Source organism: Melanerpes formicivorus, unplaced genomic scaffold (genome assembly GCF_026170545.1).
Source record: "Melanerpes formicivorus ecotype bairdi unplaced genomic scaffold, bMelFor1.0.p_v2 SCAF_225, whole genome shotgun sequence".
NCBI classification, from domain to species: domain Eukaryota; kingdom Metazoa; phylum Chordata; class Aves; order Piciformes; family Picidae; genus Melanerpes; species Melanerpes formicivorus.
The window spans coordinates 234,540-255,000 of record NW_027142577.1 but is presented as its reverse complement, the minus strand read 5'-3'; the positions used below and the strand labels follow the sequence as shown (position 1 = coordinate 255,000).

Below are 20,461 nucleotides of genomic sequence, written 5' to 3'. Positions count from 1 at the left end.
CCCTGCCCAGGGATGCATTTGGCATGCAGAAAGTCCCCCGGGGCTGGACCAGGAACCCTGATGGCTTCTCCAATCTGTCCCTCCTCCAGCTGGAGCCAGAAGCCAGAGATAGCCTCTAGGAACTGCAGGTGAAACTCAACAATGATCTGGATGAGCTGAGCTGAATCCTTGCCAGCAGGTACACCTGGCTGAGAGGAGGTGGGTTTGGGGGTCAAGGAACTGCAGCTGGGGCCTGGCTGGGGCCTCTGCTTGGCCAAGCAGGTCCTGGGCATGGCTGTGGGAGATGCTGAGCTGACTGAGCACTGTGCTCCCCGGTTTCCAGCCACGCCTGGAGGAGTGCTGAAGCAGCTGGGTGACATCCTGGGCCAGCTGAAGGAAGGGCACTGGCAGTGTCCCTGCCAGCACCTGCAGCAGTGCTGCACAGCATGCTGACAGTGTCCTGCAGCCCACCATGGGCCTCCTGGGCAGCAAGGGAGTGTGGGGCCAAGAGGAACACAGACATCTCTCAGCGCCCCTGACCCCCCCGGGAGTGTGGGGGACCTGCAGGCTCTGTAGTTCCTTTGAGCAGTTTGACAGAGTCAGGTTGCTGCTGAAACAAAGCAGACCTTTAGCTGCCAGGGGCAATGCTGCCTGAGCAGGGGCTCTGGGAGCCACTCTGGGCTATGCATCCTGCAGTGCTCTTCCCTCTCTGAGGTGAGTGAAAAGCAAGACTGCTTTGTAGGGTGAGTTGTGTTTGAAACAGCATAGAAGGGCTGAGGTTGGAAGGGGCCTCAGAGATCAACCTTCCCAGCCTGGGCAGGGACAGCTCTCAACTGGACTCAGCTGCTGGAGGCCTCATCCGACCTGGCCTTGGACACCCCCAGGGAAGAGGCAGCCACAGCCTCCCTGGGAAGCCTGGGAGCAGCCTGCAGCCTCAGGGTGCCGGTGGGTGAGGAACTGGACCTGAGCCAGCAAGGGGCACTTGCAGCACAGGAGGCCAGTGGCAGCCTGGGCTCAGCCAGGGCAGCATGGCCAGAGGGGCAGGCAGCTGGTTTGAGTCTCCTGGGGCAGCAGGAGCTGTGTGGGGGCTCCCCGCAGGAGCAGCTTGGCAGCCCTGGCTCCTGGGGGGCTTTCTGGGCCTGCCCTGGGGGAGCTGGAGCAGGGGGGCACAGGCAGCTCCCCTGTAGGCTCTGGGCAGCCCTGTGCCCGCTGGCTGCCATCTGGTGCCAGCGCTGGGCACTCCCCTCTTTGTCCCCGCGGTTGCCAGGGGGCCGCTGGGTGGCCTCAGGCTCTGTCGCTGTGGCAACCAGGCACAGCCCAGCCGCGACTGTGTGGCAGTGGGATCGCTGGTGGATGCTGGTGGATCCTGGTGGATCCCATTGGAGACTGGTGCCGGCCCCGGGCCGAGGTGACGATGGCTGTGTCCCCTCCCCAGCCAAGCCCCGGGAGGGGCTTTGGCTGCCTCAGGAGGGAGGGCTGGGAGCAGGGCTGAGCAGGGAGGGTGGAAGCCTGAGCGCCGCTGTCCCACCCAGCAGTGCTGAGGCCATTGCCGGCACCCAGCTGCTGCTCGGGGCAGGATTTGAGGGAGGAGGCTGCCCCTTAGCCAAGGGGAGGTTCTTGTGCTGGGGGACAGGCCCCTGGAGCTGCAGCACTTGCCATGCTGGGCACCCCCGGAGGAGCTGGAGCCCCTTCTCCCTGCCCCCACAGCTGGACAAACTGCTCCCTGAAACACAAAATCCCTCTGGGTCTTCTTTGTTGCCATGGGATGCTGCTGTGTCTGCCTCCAGGCTGGGACTAAACGTGGAGGGGAGAGAGGCTGCCTGTCTCCCTGCTGCCAGTCTGATCCTCCTTCCCTTGCACTTGGGCTTTGGGATGTTTTTGCCTTCAGTTTTCACCTCTGCTGCCCCATCTGCAAGTGAGGGGGGAGAGGATTTCTCCTCTGCCTAGCAAACGCTGTGCAGGCTGAGGATGAAAGATGCAGCAGCTGCCTAGGTAGCAGAGACTGCAAAGCTCCCCCAGCCCAACTCTCCTTTCCTTGCATTTTAAAACCCTAGGGGATTTCCTGAGAAGCAGCAATTCCTGCATCTCTCTCTTGAAAATCCAGAGGCTGGACTGCTTCAGGAGGCTGCAGGTAACTCAGGACAGGTTGTCCAGCCTTGCCTCTGAACTGAGGGATGGGAAACAGCTCCGTGAAGTCCAAGCTTCACCAGCACGGGGTCCCAGGCAGTGCTGCAGCAGGGCAGCCGCTGGTAATGTTCCCTGTCCTGGCAGCCAGCAGTGCCTGTGTGTGCTGGGGAGCCGGCACCAGGCTGAGCCTGCCAAGGTCAGGCTGGAGGCTGCATTCCTGCTGCTGCTTTTGGTCACTTCCCCTTCTGCAGCTGGATGTCTCTGAGCTGAGTGTTTCTGTTCTTCCAGAGGCTGGGCCCCAGTGTGGGGGTGGGGCAGGCACACTGAGAATTAGTTGCCCAAGAAGGTTTGGAGGATTGAGATGAAAGCAGCTTGGTTGGGACTGAGGGTTACCGAGCATTTCAGAGCTCTCAGGGAGGCTCCAGGAAGGCAGCTGCTCAGGATGTGACCATCAACAGCCTCTGCTGGACACTGGGAAGTGCTGCTGCAGGACCTGCAGATGGTTCAGCAAGGGGGAGAGGCTGTTTTCCAGGGCTGCTGGCAGTGCCTCTTGTGCCAGCTTGGCTGTGGATCGCTGGTGCCCCTCAGCAGAGTGGAGCTCACTGTTGATAGCTTTGTGTCGATGAGGAGAGGTGGTGGCCATGCTGCTGAGTGGAAGAAGTTAACCTGGACCTGGTTCACTCAGGGGGACCTGTTAAGCCATGCTACTTGTAGGCTAAGGAGGCTGGAGAGCCTCTGCTGCTGTTAGGATGAAGCCTTAAGTGGCCCTGCTCTCACCCCTGCAGCATTTCTTGCTGAGCTTCTCCCTTGAGTGGTTTCCTGCTTTTCTTTCTGCTGCTGCAGCCTCTGGAGTGCCTGTGGGGAGCCTTGAGTTTGGGTGTCAGGGAGTGAAGAGCAGGGCCCTCATTCTCCATGGAGAAATGCTGGTGGGCACTGTGGTAATTGTGTGTCTGGAAGGAGTCATCTTTGCTGGCTCATTTCTGTCCCTGAAGCCAAGCAGAGCAGCCCTGAGCAACTCTGCTGAGCAGCTCTGCTTCTTGCCCAGGGAATGGAGCCCTGTGCTCCCCGAGGCAGAAACAGCAGCAGGGCAGCCCAGGTGCTCTCCCCTGGGGAAGGATGCCCCAGCCTGGAGACACTGTGGAGCCTTTGGCTTTGCTGGGAGTGGGCTTCTGGCTTTTCAAAGGTCTGCTGCTGCTCCTTGCAGGTGAGCTGAGCCATGGCCACTGAGCAGAACCAGCGCTCCAGGAGGCCCTCCAAAATGCCTGAGGGGCTCCAGGGCACAGTGGCAGCACCTGGTCACCTGAAGCCAGCCAGAGAGGCAAAGCAGCCTGGAACTGTAAGTAGCTGCTGTGGTCAAGGAGGAGCCTTGGAGCAGGCTGCCCAGAGAGGTTGTGGAGTCTCCTTCTCTGGAGAGATTCCAAACCCACCTAGATGTGATCCTGGGCAAGCTGCTCTGGGTTTCTGCAAGAGGGTTGGACTGGCTGATCCCCAGAGGTGCCTTCCAACCCCCACCCTGCTGGGATAGCCTCCATGGAGCACAGAGCCACCCCTCTGGAGCCAGGGCAATTCTTCCTTCCTCTCCATAACTGTCCCCTTTGCTGACTGCAGCTCACCTGACTGGAGATGCCCTGGTGCTGATGGTCTCTCAAGGAGATGTCTCTGTAGGCTTCTGAGGAGGGCTCTGTGAGGCCAGGACAGAGAGAAAAGTGCTAATGAAGGAGAACTCAGACTTGGAGACACTCCTCTGCACCTCAGTCCTGGCACAGGGCTGCTTTTCTGCTCTCCTCTGCCTCCCCCAGCAGTGCCATCTCCCCAGGGCAGGCTGGGGAGCCTGGGGCAAGGGCAGAGCTGGGGCAGTTCTGAGCACTCTTGCCCTGCTCTCTTCAGAGCTCCCTGGCTCTATCCAGCAGCACTACAGAGGGAACAAATGCCCAGAGAGCAGCAATCCCCAGGAGTGCCCCAGCAAAGCAGGCAGCAGCTCATGGGACAGAGCCCCTTGGTTAGAGCTTGTCCCTTCTGCTCTGGCTCAGGAATGCTCTGATCTGAAACACTGCAGCAGGTCCCTCAGGAGGCTTCCAGGACTGGCCTGGTAGCTCTGACCACAAATTACTCCTCAGTGGCACTCGGACAAGAGGAGCAGAGGGGTTGCTGTGGCTTGTGCTGGTGGTGTGTGTTTCAGCTGACTCCCTCCTCCTTCCTGCAGGAGATGCCTGAGCTCATGGAGCAGAGCCTGGGTGGCACTCAGGAGGGGAGCCTGCCCCAGATCATCCAGAGGGGTGGCAAGGCTGAGGAGAGGAGGCTGCCCCGGCTCAAGCAGAGGCTGGGCAGCATTCAGGAGATGTGGCTGCCCCCAGTCTCCACCCAGAGGGGCAGCAGCCTGGAGGGGAAGCTGCCCCCAATCTGCACCCAGAGGGGCAGCAGCCTGGAGGGGAAGCTGCCCCCAATCCCCACCCAGAGGGGCAGCAGCCTGGAGGGGAAGCTGCCCCCAATCCCCACCCAGAGGGGCAGCAGCCTGGAGGGGAAGCTGCCCCCAATCTCCACCCAGAGGGGCAGCAGCCTGGAGGGGAAGCTGCCCCCTGTTACCAGGAGGGGCAAGCCTGAGGCCAGGACCCTGCCCCTGATTGCCCAGCTTGCAGACTCCAGTGAGGCCTCCTGCCCAAAGGTAAGCTTTTCCTGCCCTTTCCTTGCTGTTTGGGGAGGCATTTGGAGAGGAGCCTGCTCGTGGCAGGCCTGCCTCCAGCTTAGCTCTAACTGGCTGGCCAGGTCCTGTTGTGCTGTGCAGCTGCTGGCAGTGCTGAGTTCCTCCTGCCAGGAGAAAGCTCAGACCTTGCTCCCTGCTGAGCTGTTCAAGTCCTGAGCTGTGCTGCAGAAGCTCTGCTGCAGCTGGGGGGGGTTCCTGGAGCTGAGCCCCTGGCACTCAAGCCCCATGCAGGGGGCAGGCTGGGGCAGGACACAAGGGCAGGAGCTTGCCATTTGCCATCCTCCTGCTGCCACAGGCAGCTGCTGCTTGGGGTGGTCGCTGCCAAGTGCCTGGGGCTGGGACTCCTTCGCTGCTGGCAGCCTTGGCCTTGGGGGGCTGAAGGCCTGCAGGAGTTGCTCAGCACTGAGCACACTCAGCTGCAGTGGTGCTTTGGGGTGGAGCAGCAGGTTGGGGCCCTCCCAGGGGGCTGGGTTTGCAGGCTGCAGGCTCCTGCCAGCTGCAGAGGGGCCTCAGCCCCTGGCTGTGCCTTGTCTGGCTCAGTGTTTGCTGCAGCTGTGCCTCAAGCTGCTTTGCTGCAGAGCTGCTGGCCAGAGCACACAGCCCCGAGGGCAGAGCAGGGAGGGAGGCTGCTGAGCAGCAATTGCCAGCAGCAGACCTGTGACATACTGGTTGTGGGTTGCCCTGGCCAGCCCAGGAGGTTGGGAAGCCCTCAGCTGGGCACACAGAGAACTGGCAGCATGCTGCAGCTGCTGGCTTCAGCCTGGCCATGGCTTGTGTGGAGCAGCAGGAGAGCTGCCTGGGTCTGGTGAGTGGGAGCAGCACAGCTGGGAGAGGGGAGGCAAAGCAGGGAGGAACTTTCTCCTAGCAGTGCCTCTGCTCTGCCAGCATTTGCTGCTTGTGTGCATTGCCAGGCTGCTGCTGCAGTGGAGTGGAACAAAAGCAGCAGCACCAGAGCAGGACCAAAGAGCCACTGAAAGCTCCTGGCAGAAGGAGCTGCCAAGTCCAGTCCTCCTCCAGCTGCCCAGTGCTGCAGAGAAAGGAGCTGAACCTCGCCAGCACTCAGCTCTCCTTGTCCTGCCTTCCCTCCCCTGCTGCTGTTCTCTCCGTAGCAGCTCCCAGGCTTTACACTGGCAAAGCTCTTTGGGGCTGTGTGGGCCTCGGCCTCCCTGCCTCAGAGCAAAGATCATCCCCAGAGTGTTTCCCCTGGAGCCTCCTGTCCATTGCTGGCCCTCAGCTGCTCCATGAGTGCTGCCAGCACTGTCAGGGAGTGCTCTGGTGCTGTGTGACCACAGCAGCACAGGGCTTTGCCCTGTGTTTGGGAGAGGGAACCTGGAGAGACAGCCCAAGAGCTGCTTAGCCTGAGCCTGCTCAGCACAGCCCAGCTCCTCTTGAGCCACCCAGGAGCCAGGTGGGAGAGCTTCTGCTTGCCCAGGCTGAGCTGGGCAGAGGGACTCGCCAGGAGACTGGGCTGGACTGGAGAGCAGTGTAGGGTTGTCACTCATGAGTCCTGCTGCCAGCAGCTGAACCTCTCCCTGCTCTCTGTGCACCCCCAGCTGCCAGCTGCCCTGCAGCAGAGCTGCTTTGAGCCTCTCCCAGCAGAGGTGGTCTTCCAGAACTACCTCCCCCACCAGGTCTACGAAGCGACGCTGGTTCTGCGCAACAAGGGCAGGGTAAGTGCTGGGGGGTGGGAGGAACCTGCCCTCTCTGGGCATGCTGTCTCTGACACTGCCATGTGCTGCTGGGAGCTAGCCCAGAGGAGCTTGCCTAGAGAGCAGCCTTGCCTCTGAAAGCCCTGGCTTGCTGAGAATGTTGAGGGCTCTGCAGCTGTTCTCTCGTCTCACGCTCTGCCTCAGGTGTGCAGCGCATCCTGATGGCTCCTTGGTTACTCTTGCCTTTGGGGAGGGCCTCTCTGCCTCTCACAGCCTGCTTAGCTGCTTCAATCCCCTGACAAAGCTCAGGGGTCGTCTTCTCTGCTTGAGGCTGGAATAAGTCCTAGGGAGTGGCACTGAAACTCCAGGAGAGGTGTTTGGAAAGAGCAGTGGAACAGACTGATGGAGCAGCAGCAAGGGGAGGCCTTTAGGCACGACCTGGGGGTCCTGCTACGCTTCATTCAGCCCTGCTGGGGCTTTCCTGGAGCTCTGCTTTCCCTTTGGAACACCACAGCACATCCAGAGCCATCTCCTCCTGAAGGTCTCCACCTGTGCTTGGAAAGAATTGGTGGTGCTGAGGAGATGCCCCAAAGAAGTGGAGCAGGGAAATGCTGCCAAATGCCAGCAGTTTTGTTCCTGTGGAAAGAGGAAGATTTGAGACCCTTTGAATTTGAGCTGGGGAAACATTTGCTGGAGTGAGGCAGGTGCCCAGAGCAAGCTGGTGAGAAGAGACAGGAGGGAGGAGTGGGGCTGGGTTCAAAGGTGCTCCAGGAGAGAAGCCTGTGCACACAGGGGCTTCTCTTGCCAGGCAGCAGGCAGTGTGCTGGAGGCAGAGAAGGGTCAGCAAAGGAAGTGTCCTGGAAGCTGCTGCTCTGCAGTGGGGAGCAAGATGTGAAGGGGAGAGGAGAGCAGCTGGGAAGGCAGAAGCAGCCTGCATGAGAGCAGGGGAAGGAGCTCCCCCCCACACACCTCCCTCCTGGGGGAAACAAGGGGACAACAAAAGCTGTGGGGGAAGAGCAAGAGCAGTCCAAGTGTGTCCTGAGAGAAGAGGCTTTGCCAGGGCTGTGGCTGGAAAGAGAAGGCCCTTTGGCAAGGAAGGCTGCAAAGTGTGGTCCCTCTCAGTTCCTGCTGGGGAGAACAGAGCCATTCCTGCTCTGGTGCCTGGCTTGGGAGTGTTGGCAAGAGGCCCCTGGGACATTGGTGTGCTCCACACTGACCCCAGACACTGTGCTGCTCTTTCCCCTTTCCTCATTAAAATGGGCCTCAGTTTCTCCTTTCCTCTGGCTCTGCTTCACAGCAGGGCTTGGGCCTGCAGCCCATGTCCCAGAGCTCCTTTGCCCAGGCAGCAGGAACTTGGCTCCAGCCTTGTCCTCTGTGCTGGAAGTGCCTTGGGAAGGAAGGATGGCAGCTGGCCATGGCCAGGTTTCTTCTCACAGTGCCACAGGTGGCAAAATCCCAGTTGTGTCTTCCCTGCAGGTTCCTCAGTGGGTGAAGGTCATCCTGGAGACCTCTCCTTACTTCAAGTTGGTTGGCCCCAAGGATGTGTGCCAGAAGGTAGCACCTGGCATGGCTTCTACTTACTGCATCCTCTTCACCCCTGAGGAGAACAAGGTGAGGCTGCAGGTCTCAAGAGGTTGCTGCCTGCAGTGGTAGGAGGAGCCAGGGAATTCCAGGCCTGTCAGCCTGACCTGAGTGCCAGGCAAGGTTATGGAACAGGTCATCTTGAGTGCAATCACACAGCCCTTACAGGATGGCCAAGGGCTCAGGCCCAGCCAGCATGGATTTAGGAAGGGCAGGTCCTGCCTGACCAGCCTGATCTCCTTCCATGCCCAGGTGACTGCCTGGTGGCTGTGGGGAGCTGGGAGCCACTGCTGATGGTGATGTGGCAAAGGCCTTTGGGCAATGTGCCTGAGCATCCCTGCCAAGCTTCCAGGAGGTGCCTGCATTGCTGGGACTGCACTTGGCACCGTGGCACAGCTGGGTGCCTTTCCCAGGCTTCAGTGGCTCTGGGGGGCTGGCACCCCTGAGGTGGAGTCACTCTGGGCTGCCTCAGCATCCAAGCATCAGAGAATCTGCTTTGGTGCTGCTGGCCTGCTGAGAGAGCAGGTGGGGCAGAGGGGCTGGCTCAGCTCTGATCCTTCCCAGCCCTGTGCCAGTTGTGCTGCAGGAGAGAAGGGTGCCCAGGGGCTGCTGCATCTCTGCCTGCAGCTGGCAGTGAGACAAAGCCCAGCAGCTTCCCTTCTGCCCTGGGGCTGGCACTGCCTGCAGCCTGCTGAGGCTGTTCCTTTCCCTGCAGGATTACTGTCACCAGCTGCTCTGTGTCACCCAGAGGGAGGAGTTCACTGTGCCCATCCGGGCTGTAGGTGCCCAGGCTGTGCTGGACTTCCCCCAGCAGCTAAACTTCTCCATCTGCCCAGTCAAGTACAGCACCCAGAGGACTCTGCTGCTCCGCAACGTGGGCGAGCGGGAGGCTCACTACAGCCTCAGCACTCAGAGGTGAGGAGCTCAGCATCCTGCTCTGCTCTTCAGGCCAGGCTTTGCTTGTCCCTGGCTCTGCTTTCTAGGCTGGGATCTCCTGGGCCAGGAGTTGCCTTGCCATTTGCAGCTCTTGAGGTGAGGTTTCTGGGTGGCAGGGAGCCAGGGGGAAGCTCTGAGTGCCAGCAGCCCTTCCAGCCCTGTGCTCTCCAGCAGCCCTTCCAGCCCTGTGCTCTCCAGCAGCCCTTCCAGCCCTGTGCTCTCCAGCAGCCCTTCCAGCCCTGTGCTCTCCAGCAGCCCTTCCAGCCCTGTGCTCTGCAGCAGCCCTTCCAGCCCTGTGCTCTGCAGCAGCCCTTCCAGCCCTGTGCTCTCCAGCAGCCCTTCCAGCCCTGTGCTCTCCAGCAGCCCTTCCAGCCCTGTGCTCTCCAGCAGCCCTTCCAGCCCTGTGCTCTCCAGCAGCCCTTCCAGCCCTGTGCTCTCCAGCAGCCCTTCCAGCCCTGTGCTCTCCAGCAGCCCTTCCAGCCCTGTGCTCTCCAGCAGCCCTTCCAGCCCTGTGCTCTCCAGCAGCCCTTCCAGCCCTGTGCTCTCCAGCAGCCCTGCTCTGGTGGCATTGCCAGCAGCTGGGCTCTGCAGCCTCACTGCAGGGAGCTGGATGCAGTGTATGGGGCACCTGCTGTCCTTCTCTACTCTAGGCCCTTCTGAGGGCTGAATCTCCTCAGCACTGAGCCAGGAGCTCTCTTTCTGATCCCCTGGGGGGTTGGTTTTCCTTCTGCTGTCTGCAGTGAGTGGAGCTAACTCCACTTGGTGTCTGGTCCCCAGTGGTGGTCCCCAGGGCTCAGTGCTGGGGCCAGCTCTCCTGAACACTTGCTCAATGCCCTGGGTGAGGACATTGAGGCTGCCTCAGTCAGTTTGCAGACAGGCCCAACTGGGCAGCAGTGCTGAGCTGCCTGTTAACCTACAGAGGCACCTGGCCAGGCTGGATCAAAGGCCAAGCCAATGGCATGAGGTTGATCAAGGCCAAGTGGCAGGGCCAGTACCTGGGTCACAGCAACCCCCTGCAGCACTGCAGGCTGGGGGAAGAGTGGCTGGAAAGATGCCCAGCAAAGACCTGGGGTGCTGCTCAACAGAGGCTGCAGATGAGCCAGCCGGTGGCCAGGTGGCTGAGCAGGCCAACAGCATCCTGGCCTGGGTCAGCCATGGTGTGGCCAACAGGAGCAGGGCAGTGTAGCCTGCACTGGGCACTGGATGCACAGCCTGAGTACTGCATTGACTTTTGGCCCCCTCACTGCAGGGAGCACACTGAGGTGCTGGGGTGGCTCCAGGAGGGACTACAAAGCTGGTGAAGGGTCTAGAGCAAAAGTCTTGTGAGGAGAGGCTGAGGGCACTGGGGATGTTTAGCCTGGAGGAGGCTGAGGGCAGATCTTCTGTCTCTCTTCAGCTCCCTGACAGGAGGCTGGAGCCAGGCAGGGCTTGGTCTCTGCTCCCAAGGAACAAGTGCTAGGCCACGAGGAAATGCCCTCAGTTGTGTGTGGCTTGGGACATGAGGAACAATTTCTTGCCCTTGAGGGTTGTCAAGGCCTGGTCCAGGTGGCCTGGGGCAGTGGTGGAGTCCCCATCCCTGGGGGGTTGGTGTGGTGCTGAGGGCCATGGTTTGGGGGTGCCCTAGCAATGGGAGCATGGTTGGACTGGAGCTGAAAGATCTCTTCCAGCCAAAAAGGTTCTCTGCTTCTGCTGCTTGGGGCTGCTTTGCTCCTTGCTTGCAGAAGGCAGCTGCAGAGCAGTGGCCTGCAGCAGGGCTGTGGTGCCCAGGTCTCTGCAGCAGCCCTGCTGTGTCTCTCTCTTGCAGCCCATTCTCTGCTGAGCCCTGTGTGGGAGCTCTGGGGGTCGGTGCTGCTGTGCAGGTGGCTGTGGAGTTCCTGCCGCTGCGGACCGGGGAGCACCGCGGGGTCCTGAGCCTGCACTGGGACTCAGGTCAGTGCTGGGCACTGCCTGCCTGCACTCTGTGTCCCTGGCTGCCCACTGCAGAGCCTGAGCTTTGGTTCCCAGCCAGTGCTGGGCCTGAGGGCTGACAGGAGGAGGGCAGGGCTCTGTCAGACGCTGTGGTGCCCAGGGCCTCTGGCACTCCTCTGTCCCCTGCTCTGCTTCTCCCTTGCCTTGCCTCAGAGCCTTTTGCTGCACTCTCCTCCATCCATCTCCATCCCACAGCTCCCAGCTTCAGGACTAAAAGGCTCTTGGGCTCGGGCAGGAAGTGCTCACTGCCTCCTTGGAGAGGTGTCAAACTCCTCCTGGGGTGGGAGAAGCCAAGAGCAGGCCCCAGGAGAAGTGTCAGCCTCAGCAGGCCCTTGAGGAGTAAGTGGGGAGCGGAGCTGGGACCTCCAAATGCTGCCCACAGGCTTGGCTCAGCAGAGCTGATGCTGAAGCAGAGCCTTGCTCACAGGTGCCCTCGGGGTGTGTTTCCTCTGCCTGCAGCAGAGCTTTGCTTTGTCCCTGTTGCTGCCCCTGGCTCCTGGGCAGCCTGATGTGCTCCCTGGGTGCTGCTGTGGTGCTGCAGCCCTGCAGTGAGCACTGGAGCTCTCTGGGGCTGGCAGAAAGGATCCAAATGCTGCTGTAGCTTGCAAGTGAGATGAGCAAGACTCCCCTCTGCTTTCCTGCAGGAGAAGATATTCACAGCAGCCTCAGTGGCACAGCTGTGGATGTGAACATCAGGCTGGACAGGAGCTCCTTGAGCATGGAGCAGACCTACCTGTCGCTGAGCAGCCGCAGCACCCTGCTCATCCACAACAGCAGCAGTGTGAGAGCTCACTTCCAGTGGAAGGCTGCTGCTAGTCAGGAGGAGGAGGAGCAGCAGCAGAGGTGGGTTGGAAAGCTGCACTGCAGGCAGATCCCTCTCCAAGGGTGACACTCAAGTGTGGCCTCCAGGGCTCTGGGTGCTTTGCAGTGGTGGAGGCCAGGAAAGCCCCCACAGCACCAAGGCCTGGATCCCTGGGCTTTGGGCTACTGGAGCTCAGCACTTCCCTTCCCAGCTGCATCCACACTCCAGCTGAGGATGGTGTCTTGGGGAGGAACTGCAGGGCCTGGATTTCCTCAGAGAGCAAACTGACTTGTGGGGGCCACAAAGCACTGAGGCCCAGAGATCTCTGGGCTCCAGAGGGACCATGAGGCTGAGGCAAGTCTCAGTGCTGGGCTGCACTGAGTAGCAGCACTGAGCACAGCTGCATGCAGCACAACTCTGCTGCTACTCGCTGCAGCTTCTCCTGCTGCAGCTGGCACAAGCTGGCAGGCTCCTTTCCCAGCCCTGTGCAGGGCAGAATGCTTCAGGGGCCCAGAAGGTTGAGGCTATCCTGCTGCAGGCTGTTAACTGCCTGCTGGTGTCCCAGTTTCCAGCACCAGGAGCTATTTCCACCCTGCCTTGGAGGCTGAGCAGAGCTGGGAGGTGGAGGGTTCTGCAGGGAGGGTGGAGCAAGGCAGGACTTAGAAGTCCAGTTGAGTTTCAGCACCTGTGTCTTTGTGGTGGTGGGAGATGGGGCAGGCTCTCCAAAGGCTGCCTGTGGTGAAGCTTGGAAATTGCCACCTCAGGCAGCAGAGGAAGAGCTGGAGCCCAGGGGCTGAGCTGGAAAGCACACTGCAAAGCCTGGGGGATCCCGGGAAGCCTTGGGTGACTTTCCAGCCCCAGGTGCATGGAGGGATCTGGAGTTAGTCTGAAGCCACAGCTGGGGAGGAAAGTGCCTTCAGCTGGAGTGCTCTTCAGGGGCTTCTGAGCAAGTCAAGTTCAGTGTGGTTGGGCCAGGCAGGCCCTAGAGGCCAGCCCCAGGTTCCCCTCGCTCAGTGCTTTTCCTTGCCCAGTGTGTGGCTGCTGTGCAAGCTCAGGCTGTGCAAAGAGCAGCCCTGAGCAGCTCCAGGGGAGGAAGAGCCACTCGAGGCTGTTGTTGGAGCCTCCATCAGCTGTGGCAGTGGCTGTGAAGCAGGAAGGCTCCCGGGGGGCTGCTGCCTTTCACAAAGCTCTTCCGAGCTTGCAAGCAGGGAGTGCGAGTGGCCAGGGAAGAGGCAGGGATCGTGGGCTGGGAGCCGGGGGCTCGGGGGCAGCCCCTTGCTGTGCCGCTGCTGTGCCTCCCCGAGCGCTTCTGCCAGAGCCTCTGCAGAGCTGCTGGTGATGCCCTTGTCTGCTGGGCTTTGTCTCTGGGCTGCAGGCTGTGGGGGCAGTTCAAGCCGCGTCCCCCCCTGGAGCCCAGGAAGCAGCCTGCGCCCCAGGGACGCCGTTCCCGGCTCCCCCGCATCTTCCAGCAGCAGAGGGCGAAGGCGCAAGGAGAGTCCCTGCTGTGCCGCTCTGAGGAGATCTTCACCATCGAGCCGCTGGTGAGCCGCAGCTGAGAGCCCTCCTTCCTCCTCCTCCTCCTCCTCCTCCTCCTCCCTGGGGAGGTCCCTTGGCAGATCCTGCCCCCAGCTCCCGCAGAGGGAGTGGAGCTGGCAGGGCTTGGTGCACAAAGCCTTGGTGAGCTGCAGGGCCCTGGCAGGCAGCGAGAGCCTGCTGGCAGCTGAGCAAAAGAAGGGCACTGCCTCGGTGTCCTTCCAGCCCTCAGAGGGCTCTGCGGTGTTAGCTGCAAGGACATCCCCTCCGTGTGGCTCGGGGGCTGCCCAGAGGCTGTTAGAGCACTGCAGGTCCCAAACCACCTGAAGAAGGGAAGGAGAGGAGGCAAAGGGCAGCTGAGTTATGGCAATAGCAATCCCCTCCTGGAAGCCGGGCTTCCACCAGCTCTGAGTCTCCCTGCCAGTGTCACCTGTGAGCCTGGGCCCCAGGCTGGCAGGTTGAAAGGGGCTCTGGGAGTTGTGGTGCCCCTAGGTACAGAGAAGGGCTTGCTGCTGGTTCTGGGAGCCCAAGGCCACATCCTGCCACCAACCAGAGCCCTGACTCGGAGGGAGAGCATGGTCTGAGCTGGAGAATGCTGCTGTCTGAGCAGCATCTCATCTGGGAGTAAAGCCTGCAGGAATCCCAACCTCTTCTTTCTATGCAGAGAGGTGAAATGAGTGTGAAGGAAGGGCTCAGCTGCTCTTGCTGCTTCCTCCTGGAGCCCATGGAAGGCTGAGAGCCAGCAGCAGCAGCACCACTGCGCTGTCCCAGCACAGCAGCTGGCAGCAGCAGGATGGGAGCAGGAGGTTGTTGCAGAGCAGTAGGGATGTTGGAGGCAGTGGGAGGTGAGCAGCATCCTGTGGTGTGTCAGAGCTGCTTTGGGAGTGTGTTGGGGGCTCCTGCTTGGTGACAGCTGCACTGTGTCTCCACAAGCAGCTGAACCTGCTCTCCAGCTTGTGAGGGGCAGCAGTCTGGCTGCCCACAGCACTGAGTCCTGGTGCTCCTGGTAATGATGGAGGGACACCAAGTGCAGCCTGGCCTCAAGCCTTGGGAGTGGAAACCTTTCCTCACTGGCTCTGGGGATGTGCCACACTGTGCTCTAGGAGTGACTTAGAAGTGGGCTGCTCCATGGCTCTCTGCCCTTCTGCCCTGTCCAGCCTTCTCAGTCTCTTGGTTTCCCAGGCTTCCCTCCCCTCTGGAGCAGGTTCCCTTGCAGAGCTCTGCCTGTGCCTGTCTCTCCTCCCCCAGCCCAGCACATGTGGTGCTTGCTCCTCGCTCTCCCTTGGTGCTCTGAAGAAGGGCTGCAGGGCTGTGGCTGCAAACATGAGCTGGAAGCTTTGGTGATCAATGGTTTGCTGCCATCCTCTCTTCTAGGAGGGAGAGGTGTGGCCAAACTCCTCAGCTGAGATCCAGGTGACCTTTAAGCCCCAGGCAGCCAGAGTCTATGAAGCCAAGTTCTACTGTGACATCTCAGGTACAGCTCCATTCTGCTGCTCTCTGCCCCAGGCTGCAGGCCAGGCACAAGCAACCTTCCAGCCCCCTGGCTCCTGCTCGAGTTGCTAGGAAGGGTCAGTGGCCAACAGGACCCGTGCCTGCTGTCCCTGTGGCTCCCAGCTGCTCTGCTGTCCAAGGCCAGGGCTCAGGACACTGCCTCTGGACCACTGAGTCCAGAACATGTGAGGCAGGGAAGGGCTGAGGTTTCCTGCCATGGGTTTGCCAGCCTTTGCTCTGCTGGGAGGTGTCTGTGAAGGCCAAGGAGCTACAGAACACAGCAGCCCCTAAGCCCCTCTAGCCTGTTTCCCTCCAAGAGGAGTCCTCATAGCCTGGAGGCATCCTGGGGCTCCTGAGGTGGTAGGAGCTGAGTTCCAGAGTGCTGCCAGCCCCTGGATCTCCTCCCACTGGTCAGCTACTGCCAGCGCTTAGGTGGGGAACCCTGCTGAATGCAGGGTGCCCTCCAAAGGAGCATCTCTGGCCAGCAGGTGCTTCTCCCTGCCTGGGAAGTGTCTCCTGGCAGCTCTGAGGCTGTGCTTCCCCTGGGTGGCGTTGCTCAGGGCTTGCTCTGCTCAGCAGGAGGTCTCTCCCTGGCAAGCTGAGCCCCAGCAGCCTGCTGGATGAGCTCTGTGCCGCTGCTGTCTCCCTGCAGGGTGCTCAGGCTGTTGGTGGCAGCAGCCAGCACTGCCCCCTGAGTGACACCAGCTCTGCCCTTCCAGAGGTGGTGGCTGTGCTGTGCTAGCCCAGGGCAGGGAGTGCTTGTAGCCAGGTTCAGGCTTCCTTGTCCTTCCTCTCCATCTCTGCAGGGTGCTGCTCAGGCTGTGTCTCAAGGGTGGGAGCTCGCTGCCAGGCTTTCTCCACGGAATCTGATGGGTGTCCTCACCTCCAGAGCTCATGGAGGTCCAGCAGCCCAGCTCCCACTCTTGGAGGGTGCTGAAAGCACCAACCCTGCTCTGCTGCTCTGTTGATTTCCTTCCTGCCCCAAGCCAAGGGACACAGATGGCAGGGAACAGCTTTTGACTTGCCCAGGAATTGGGCCTGGTTCCCTTGGCCAGTGCCACCTCCAGTGTGAGCCCAGGCCTTGTGTTCCCAAAATGTCTTCCTGCCCCAGCTGCACTTGTCAGAGCTGGGCAAGGCAATTCTTGCTTCACAAAGTTGCCAGTGCTGAGCTGCTGGCTCTGGGCTTTCTGCTCTGCTGAGGGAGATGTCCATCCCTCTACAGCAGGGGTGGATCTCCAGGGCTTGTGCCAGGAGAGGTTTTGCATTGCAGAGCAATAAGAGAGCTACTTGCACACAGCCCTTGAGCTGCTCTGGGGCTCCAGGAGGCAGAGCTGAGCAAATGCTCTGTCTTGGGAGAGAGAAGCCTGCTCTTGACAGACCCTGCTGGGCCTTCAGGAGAGCTTCACTTCTTGCAGCCATTCTGTGGCAGATGAGCATTCCAAAGCAGCAGGTCCCCTGTGCTGCCAGGGTGGAAACTGTCCCAGAATCAAGGTCCCTGTGAGTTGAAAGAAACCAAGGAGTCAATTAATTTTGCTCCTTGATTCCTCCAAGCCCCTTGGCTGACCTCCTCAGACCTTGAGCATGTTTGACACTGAGGGTGGTGAGAGCCTGGCCCCAGTTGCCCAGGGAGGGGTAGGTGCCCCACTCCTGGAACCCCTTCAGGTCAGGTTGCTTGGGGCTCAGAGCCAGCTGCTGTGCCTGCAGCTGTTCTGCTGAGTGCTGCTGCTTGGGCTGGCTGCCCTTGGAAGCTCCCTTCCCACCTCAAGGCCTCAAGGAGTCATCCAATGGAACTCTCTCCCCAGGCCGTGAGGCCAGGCTGCCTCTGCACATCCAAGGGGAAGGCCGAGGGCCCTGGCTCTGCTTCAGCCTTGAGCAGCTGGACCTTGGGCAGGTGTTGGTTGGCTCCAGCAGCAAGTCTGAGGTGAGCAGCAGGGGCTGGCAGGGCTTGGGGGGAAGTCCTACTATGGAGACAGGCTGTGGGAGCTGGGGCTGTTCAGGCTGGGGAAGAGAAGGCTCCAGGGAGAGCTCAGAGCAGCCTTCCAGGAGCTGAAGTAGCTCCAGGAGAGCTGGGGAGGGACTTTGGCCAAGGGCTGGGGCAGAGGAGGAGAGGGAATGGGGTGAAGCTTGAGGAGGGCAGCTTGAGACTGGAAACTAGGAAGATTCTTTAGAGTGAGAGGAGGGAGAGCCTGGCACAGGCTGCCCAGGGAGGCTGTGGCTGCCCCCTCCCTGGAAGTGTTCAGGAGCAGGCTGGATGAGGCCTGGAGCAGCCTGGGCTGGTGGGAGGGGTCTCTGCCTATGGGGGGGGTTGGAACTGGATGAGCTGGAAGGTCCCTTCCAACCAAGCCATTCCAGGATCCATTCTATGAAGTCCTGGCTGCTTGGCATCAAAGCCCCAAAGGCTGAACTTCCCTTTGGCTTCTGCCAAGCAGCAGCAGGCAGCATCCTCTGCCTTTGCCAGCTGTCAGCTTGTGCTGCTCTGGGCTGGACCTGCAGGCCAAAAGCCCAAATGGAAACCGATTGAGATTCCCTCCCCCTTTCCCTTTCCCTTTCCTGGTAAGGTAAAGCAAATCAGGCAGGAGAAAGGAGAGGTAAGATCAGGGAAAAAATGGTCTGGAATCTGTTTGGGAGTGAAAAAAGGTAATTTTATCTATCTCTATGTATCAGTAACAGGGCAGGTTCCAAAGGGATAGGGTGAAGGGCAGGGGCAAAGCATCCAAAGGCAGCCCCAGCTGGCACTGGATTCCCTTGGTGCCAGTGGCTGCAGCTCTTCAGGAGGTGTGGATGCAGCAGGGAGCAGCAGGGGGGGGGATGCAGCAGCCCTGGGGAGCCTTCTGTGCAGCAGTGGCTGTGCAGGGGAAAGAGAGAGCAGGAGCAGAGCTCTGCCCTGCCTAGCAAGGCTTGCTGGGCAGGGAGGGGCAGTGGCATAGAGCCCCTTGGAGCCAGGGGCCCCCTCCTCCTGGGAGGGGGAAAGCCAAGTCTCTCTCTGCCCAGCCAGAGCAGCTGGGGCTGGGCTCTTTTCAGCCCCCATCAAGGGGGGTGTAACCCTGCAGGGAGGTGCTTGGGCAGGACACAAATCAGCCTCCTGGAAGGAAAGAAAGTTCCTTAGGGGTTTCCATTGGCTGTCTTGCAGGTGATCCTGCACAACAAAGGAGCCATCCATGCCTCCTTCAGCTTGGTCCCTCCAACTACAGCTCTGGGCCCCTGCTTCAGCTTCTCCCCCTGTCAGGGCCTTCTCTTGCCAGATGAGTTCCAAGTCATCCAGGTCTGCTTCTGTCCCCCTGTCCTGGGGCACTTCACAGAGGAATTCAGGTTCAGTGTGGAAGGATCCCCTGAGCCTGTGACCTTGACTGTCAGGTGAGAGGCTGAGTGCAGCCCCCTGTGCTGTGAGAGCAGCTTTGCAGCCTGCCAGCAGCAGTGCAAGCTGCAGGCTCTGCAGTGCTCTGCAGCCAAGCCAAGGCCTCCTCTGCTGTGTCCCCCCAGGGGCTGTGTCTCTGCACCCCCTCTGCGCTTCGATGTCCCTTGCCTGCGCTTCGGGGACGTCTCCTATGGTGAGTGTGGCCTGGCCTTGGAGCACAGCCCGAGGGCTCTGCAGCCCCAGAGTGCAGCCTCAGAGCCTCCAGCACTGGTGGCCCTCCAGAGCAGCCTGCAGGAGGTTCAAGCAGGGCTGCAGGCTGCCTGGGCAGGGCTTTGCCGTCCTGAGGGCACAGAGGCCCAAAGGACTGGCAGAGCAGGGTCTTGTGGGGTCCCTGATGGTCTGATCAGCCCCAGGCTGCCAGTCCTTGGCAGCAGGATGGCTGTGAGAGCCCCAGCAGGGCCCAGGGGCTGGGACTGCAGGAGCAGGGAGTTGAAGCTCTGGCCCAGCCCATAGCTGCTGTGGGTCAATGTTGCCAGGCTTGGAGACCATTTCCCCCCTGAGCTGCAGGGTGAGATGTTGCTTGGTGCTGGGAGGGCCACTGGTTGTCAGTGCCAGGGAATGTGGCCAAGAAAGAGCTCTGCCTCAGGCCCTGGTGTGCTCAGAGCCCTGGGCTCCTTCTCCTTGCCCAGCAGAGGCCCAGCTCTGCTGCCTGAGCACTGAGCTGCAGGTTCTGCTGCTTCAGCTCAGGCTCCCAGAAGGCTTTTCCCTGAGGGGCTCTCAGCTCTGCCTGGGAAGCCAGTTCTGGGCTGACTGAAGAGCTGTGCTCAGCCTGGCCAGGATGCCTCTCTGTTTTCCTCCTGCTGAGGGACTTGGCTAAGAGAAGTGCTGGCCCTTGCTGAGCTGCAGCCTCCCCTCCCTCCATCCCTGCCCTGTCTCTTGGCTTCCTTGTGAGCAGACAAAGCCAGAGGGCTGCCAGCAGGCAGCAGCCTGGGATCCAAGAGGAGAAGAGTCCTCTCCAGCTGCTGGCCTGGAGAAGGCCTTTGCAGCTGCAGGCTCCTGGTGCTTGCTGTGCCCTGCTGGCCACCCTCTGCTGAGAGCAGCCTTGGCCTTCTTGGCCAGGAGGGCCCCTGGCTGCCCGATGGGGAACTTGTTGTCCCCCAGCAGTGCCAGCACAGAGCTGCTTGGCTTCCGCGGCAGCTGCAGCTCAGAGGGAAGAGAGCCAGAGGCCAAGGGCAGCCTGAGCATGTCAGGAGATTGCCTGCAGGAGGCAGAGGAGCTGTGTGCAGAGGTGCAGAGCTGTGTCCTTTCTCCTAGGCTTCCCTCACAGCCTGTTCTGTCGCCTGACCAACACCTCCCTGGTGCCTGTGGCCTTCACCCTCCGTGTGCCCGGGGACGGTGTGGCAGAGCCCAGCGTGCCCAGCACTGCCCAGGTGCTGGACAACTCTCTGCCCTCCTGGAAGAAGAGAGCCAGGAGGTGCCTCAGGCCCTGTGAGTTCACCATCAGCCCTGGCAGAGGCACCATCCCTGCCCTGAGCTTCCAGGACATCCAGGTAGGGAGCAGTGGGGCCAGAGGGGCTTCAGCAGCTGGGGCTGAGGCTGCCCTGCTCTGGGAGAGGGCTTCAGTGCTGCTGGCTGGGAGGGGGAGGCCAGGCAGAGCCCTGCAGCAGGGCTGGGCTGTTGGGAGCTGTGCTGCTCTGGGACTTGCCTTTGGAGCAGCCTTTGGAGCCTGCAGGCAGAAGCTGCAGCTCCTGCCCCCCAGGCTCCAGGCCAGAAGCCACTGCTGAGGCTTTCAGAGCTGCTTAGGCTGATTCCTTGGCCTGCAGCTGGGCAGAGGAAGGCTGAGGGCAGCAGGAGGCTGTTGCAGGGAGAGATGTGGCTGGAGGAAGCAGTTAGCTTCTCTGCCTGCTCTTCTTCCTCCTGTGCTGTGGGCAGGATGAGTTGGATTCCCTGCAGTGCTCTGCAGGGGGACTGCAGAAGCTGTGGTGGCTGTGAGCTGAGCAGGTTCTGCTGGGCCAAGCTTCTGCAGCAGCTTCCCCCTGCACAGCTGCAGTGGTTCTGCTGGAGGCAGCAGCTCTGCCCTGCACTGCTGCTGTTCCCTGGCCATGCAGTGCTGAGTGGCAGCCTGCTGGGGCCTGCATTCCTCTCACCCATGGCCTGGGAGCTGCCACAGGCACTTCTGCAAGCAGCTCTTGCCAGCAGCCTTGTGGTGCTGCCAGGGCCTGTGCTCTGCAGATGGAGCAGCACCAGGGCCAAGGCCTCCCTTGCTTCCCATGGCCTGGGAATGGAAAGGCAGCAGCTGTGGGGGTGCTGAAGTGTTTGGGGCTTTGCTCTCCCCCCAG

General features: G+C 60.9%; 2 protein-coding genes across 2 annotated transcripts in view; both read left to right on the top strand.

Annotated features, from left to right (window-relative positions):
- LOC137458141 (protein unc-13 homolog A-like) overlaps positions 1–2,090 on the top strand; it is a 17,537-nt gene extending 15,447 nt beyond the window's left edge. Inside the window, exons 5-6 of the mRNA XM_068169825.1 lie at positions 90–178; positions 2,034–2,090. Of these exons, the coding sequence (XP_068025926.1) occupies positions 90–119 (30 nt within the window). The 3' untranslated portion in view covers positions 120–178; positions 2,034–2,090. The remainder of the gene's footprint in view (positions 1–89; positions 179–2,033) is intronic.
- Positions 2,091–5,573: 3,483 nt separating this feature from the next.
- The window catches only part of LOC137458140 (hydrocephalus-inducing protein homolog), a 66,623-nt gene continuing 51,735 nt past the window's right edge, over positions 5,574–20,461 (top strand). The window contains exons 1-12 of the mRNA XM_068169823.1: positions 5,574–5,612; positions 6,361–6,477; positions 7,933–8,067; positions 8,753–8,952; positions 10,778–10,902; positions 11,586–11,784; positions 13,119–13,284; positions 14,651–14,750; positions 16,570–16,688; positions 17,898–18,121; positions 18,248–18,315; positions 19,437–19,672. Of these exons, the coding sequence (XP_068025924.1) occupies positions 5,574–5,612; positions 6,361–6,477; positions 7,933–8,067; positions 8,753–8,952; positions 10,778–10,902; positions 11,586–11,784; positions 13,119–13,284; positions 14,651–14,750; positions 16,570–16,688; positions 17,898–18,121; positions 18,248–18,315; positions 19,437–19,672 (1,728 nt within the window). The remainder of the gene's footprint in view (positions 5,613–6,360; positions 6,478–7,932; positions 8,068–8,752; positions 8,953–10,777; positions 10,903–11,585; positions 11,785–13,118; positions 13,285–14,650; positions 14,751–16,569; positions 16,689–17,897; positions 18,122–18,247; positions 18,316–19,436; positions 19,673–20,461) is intronic.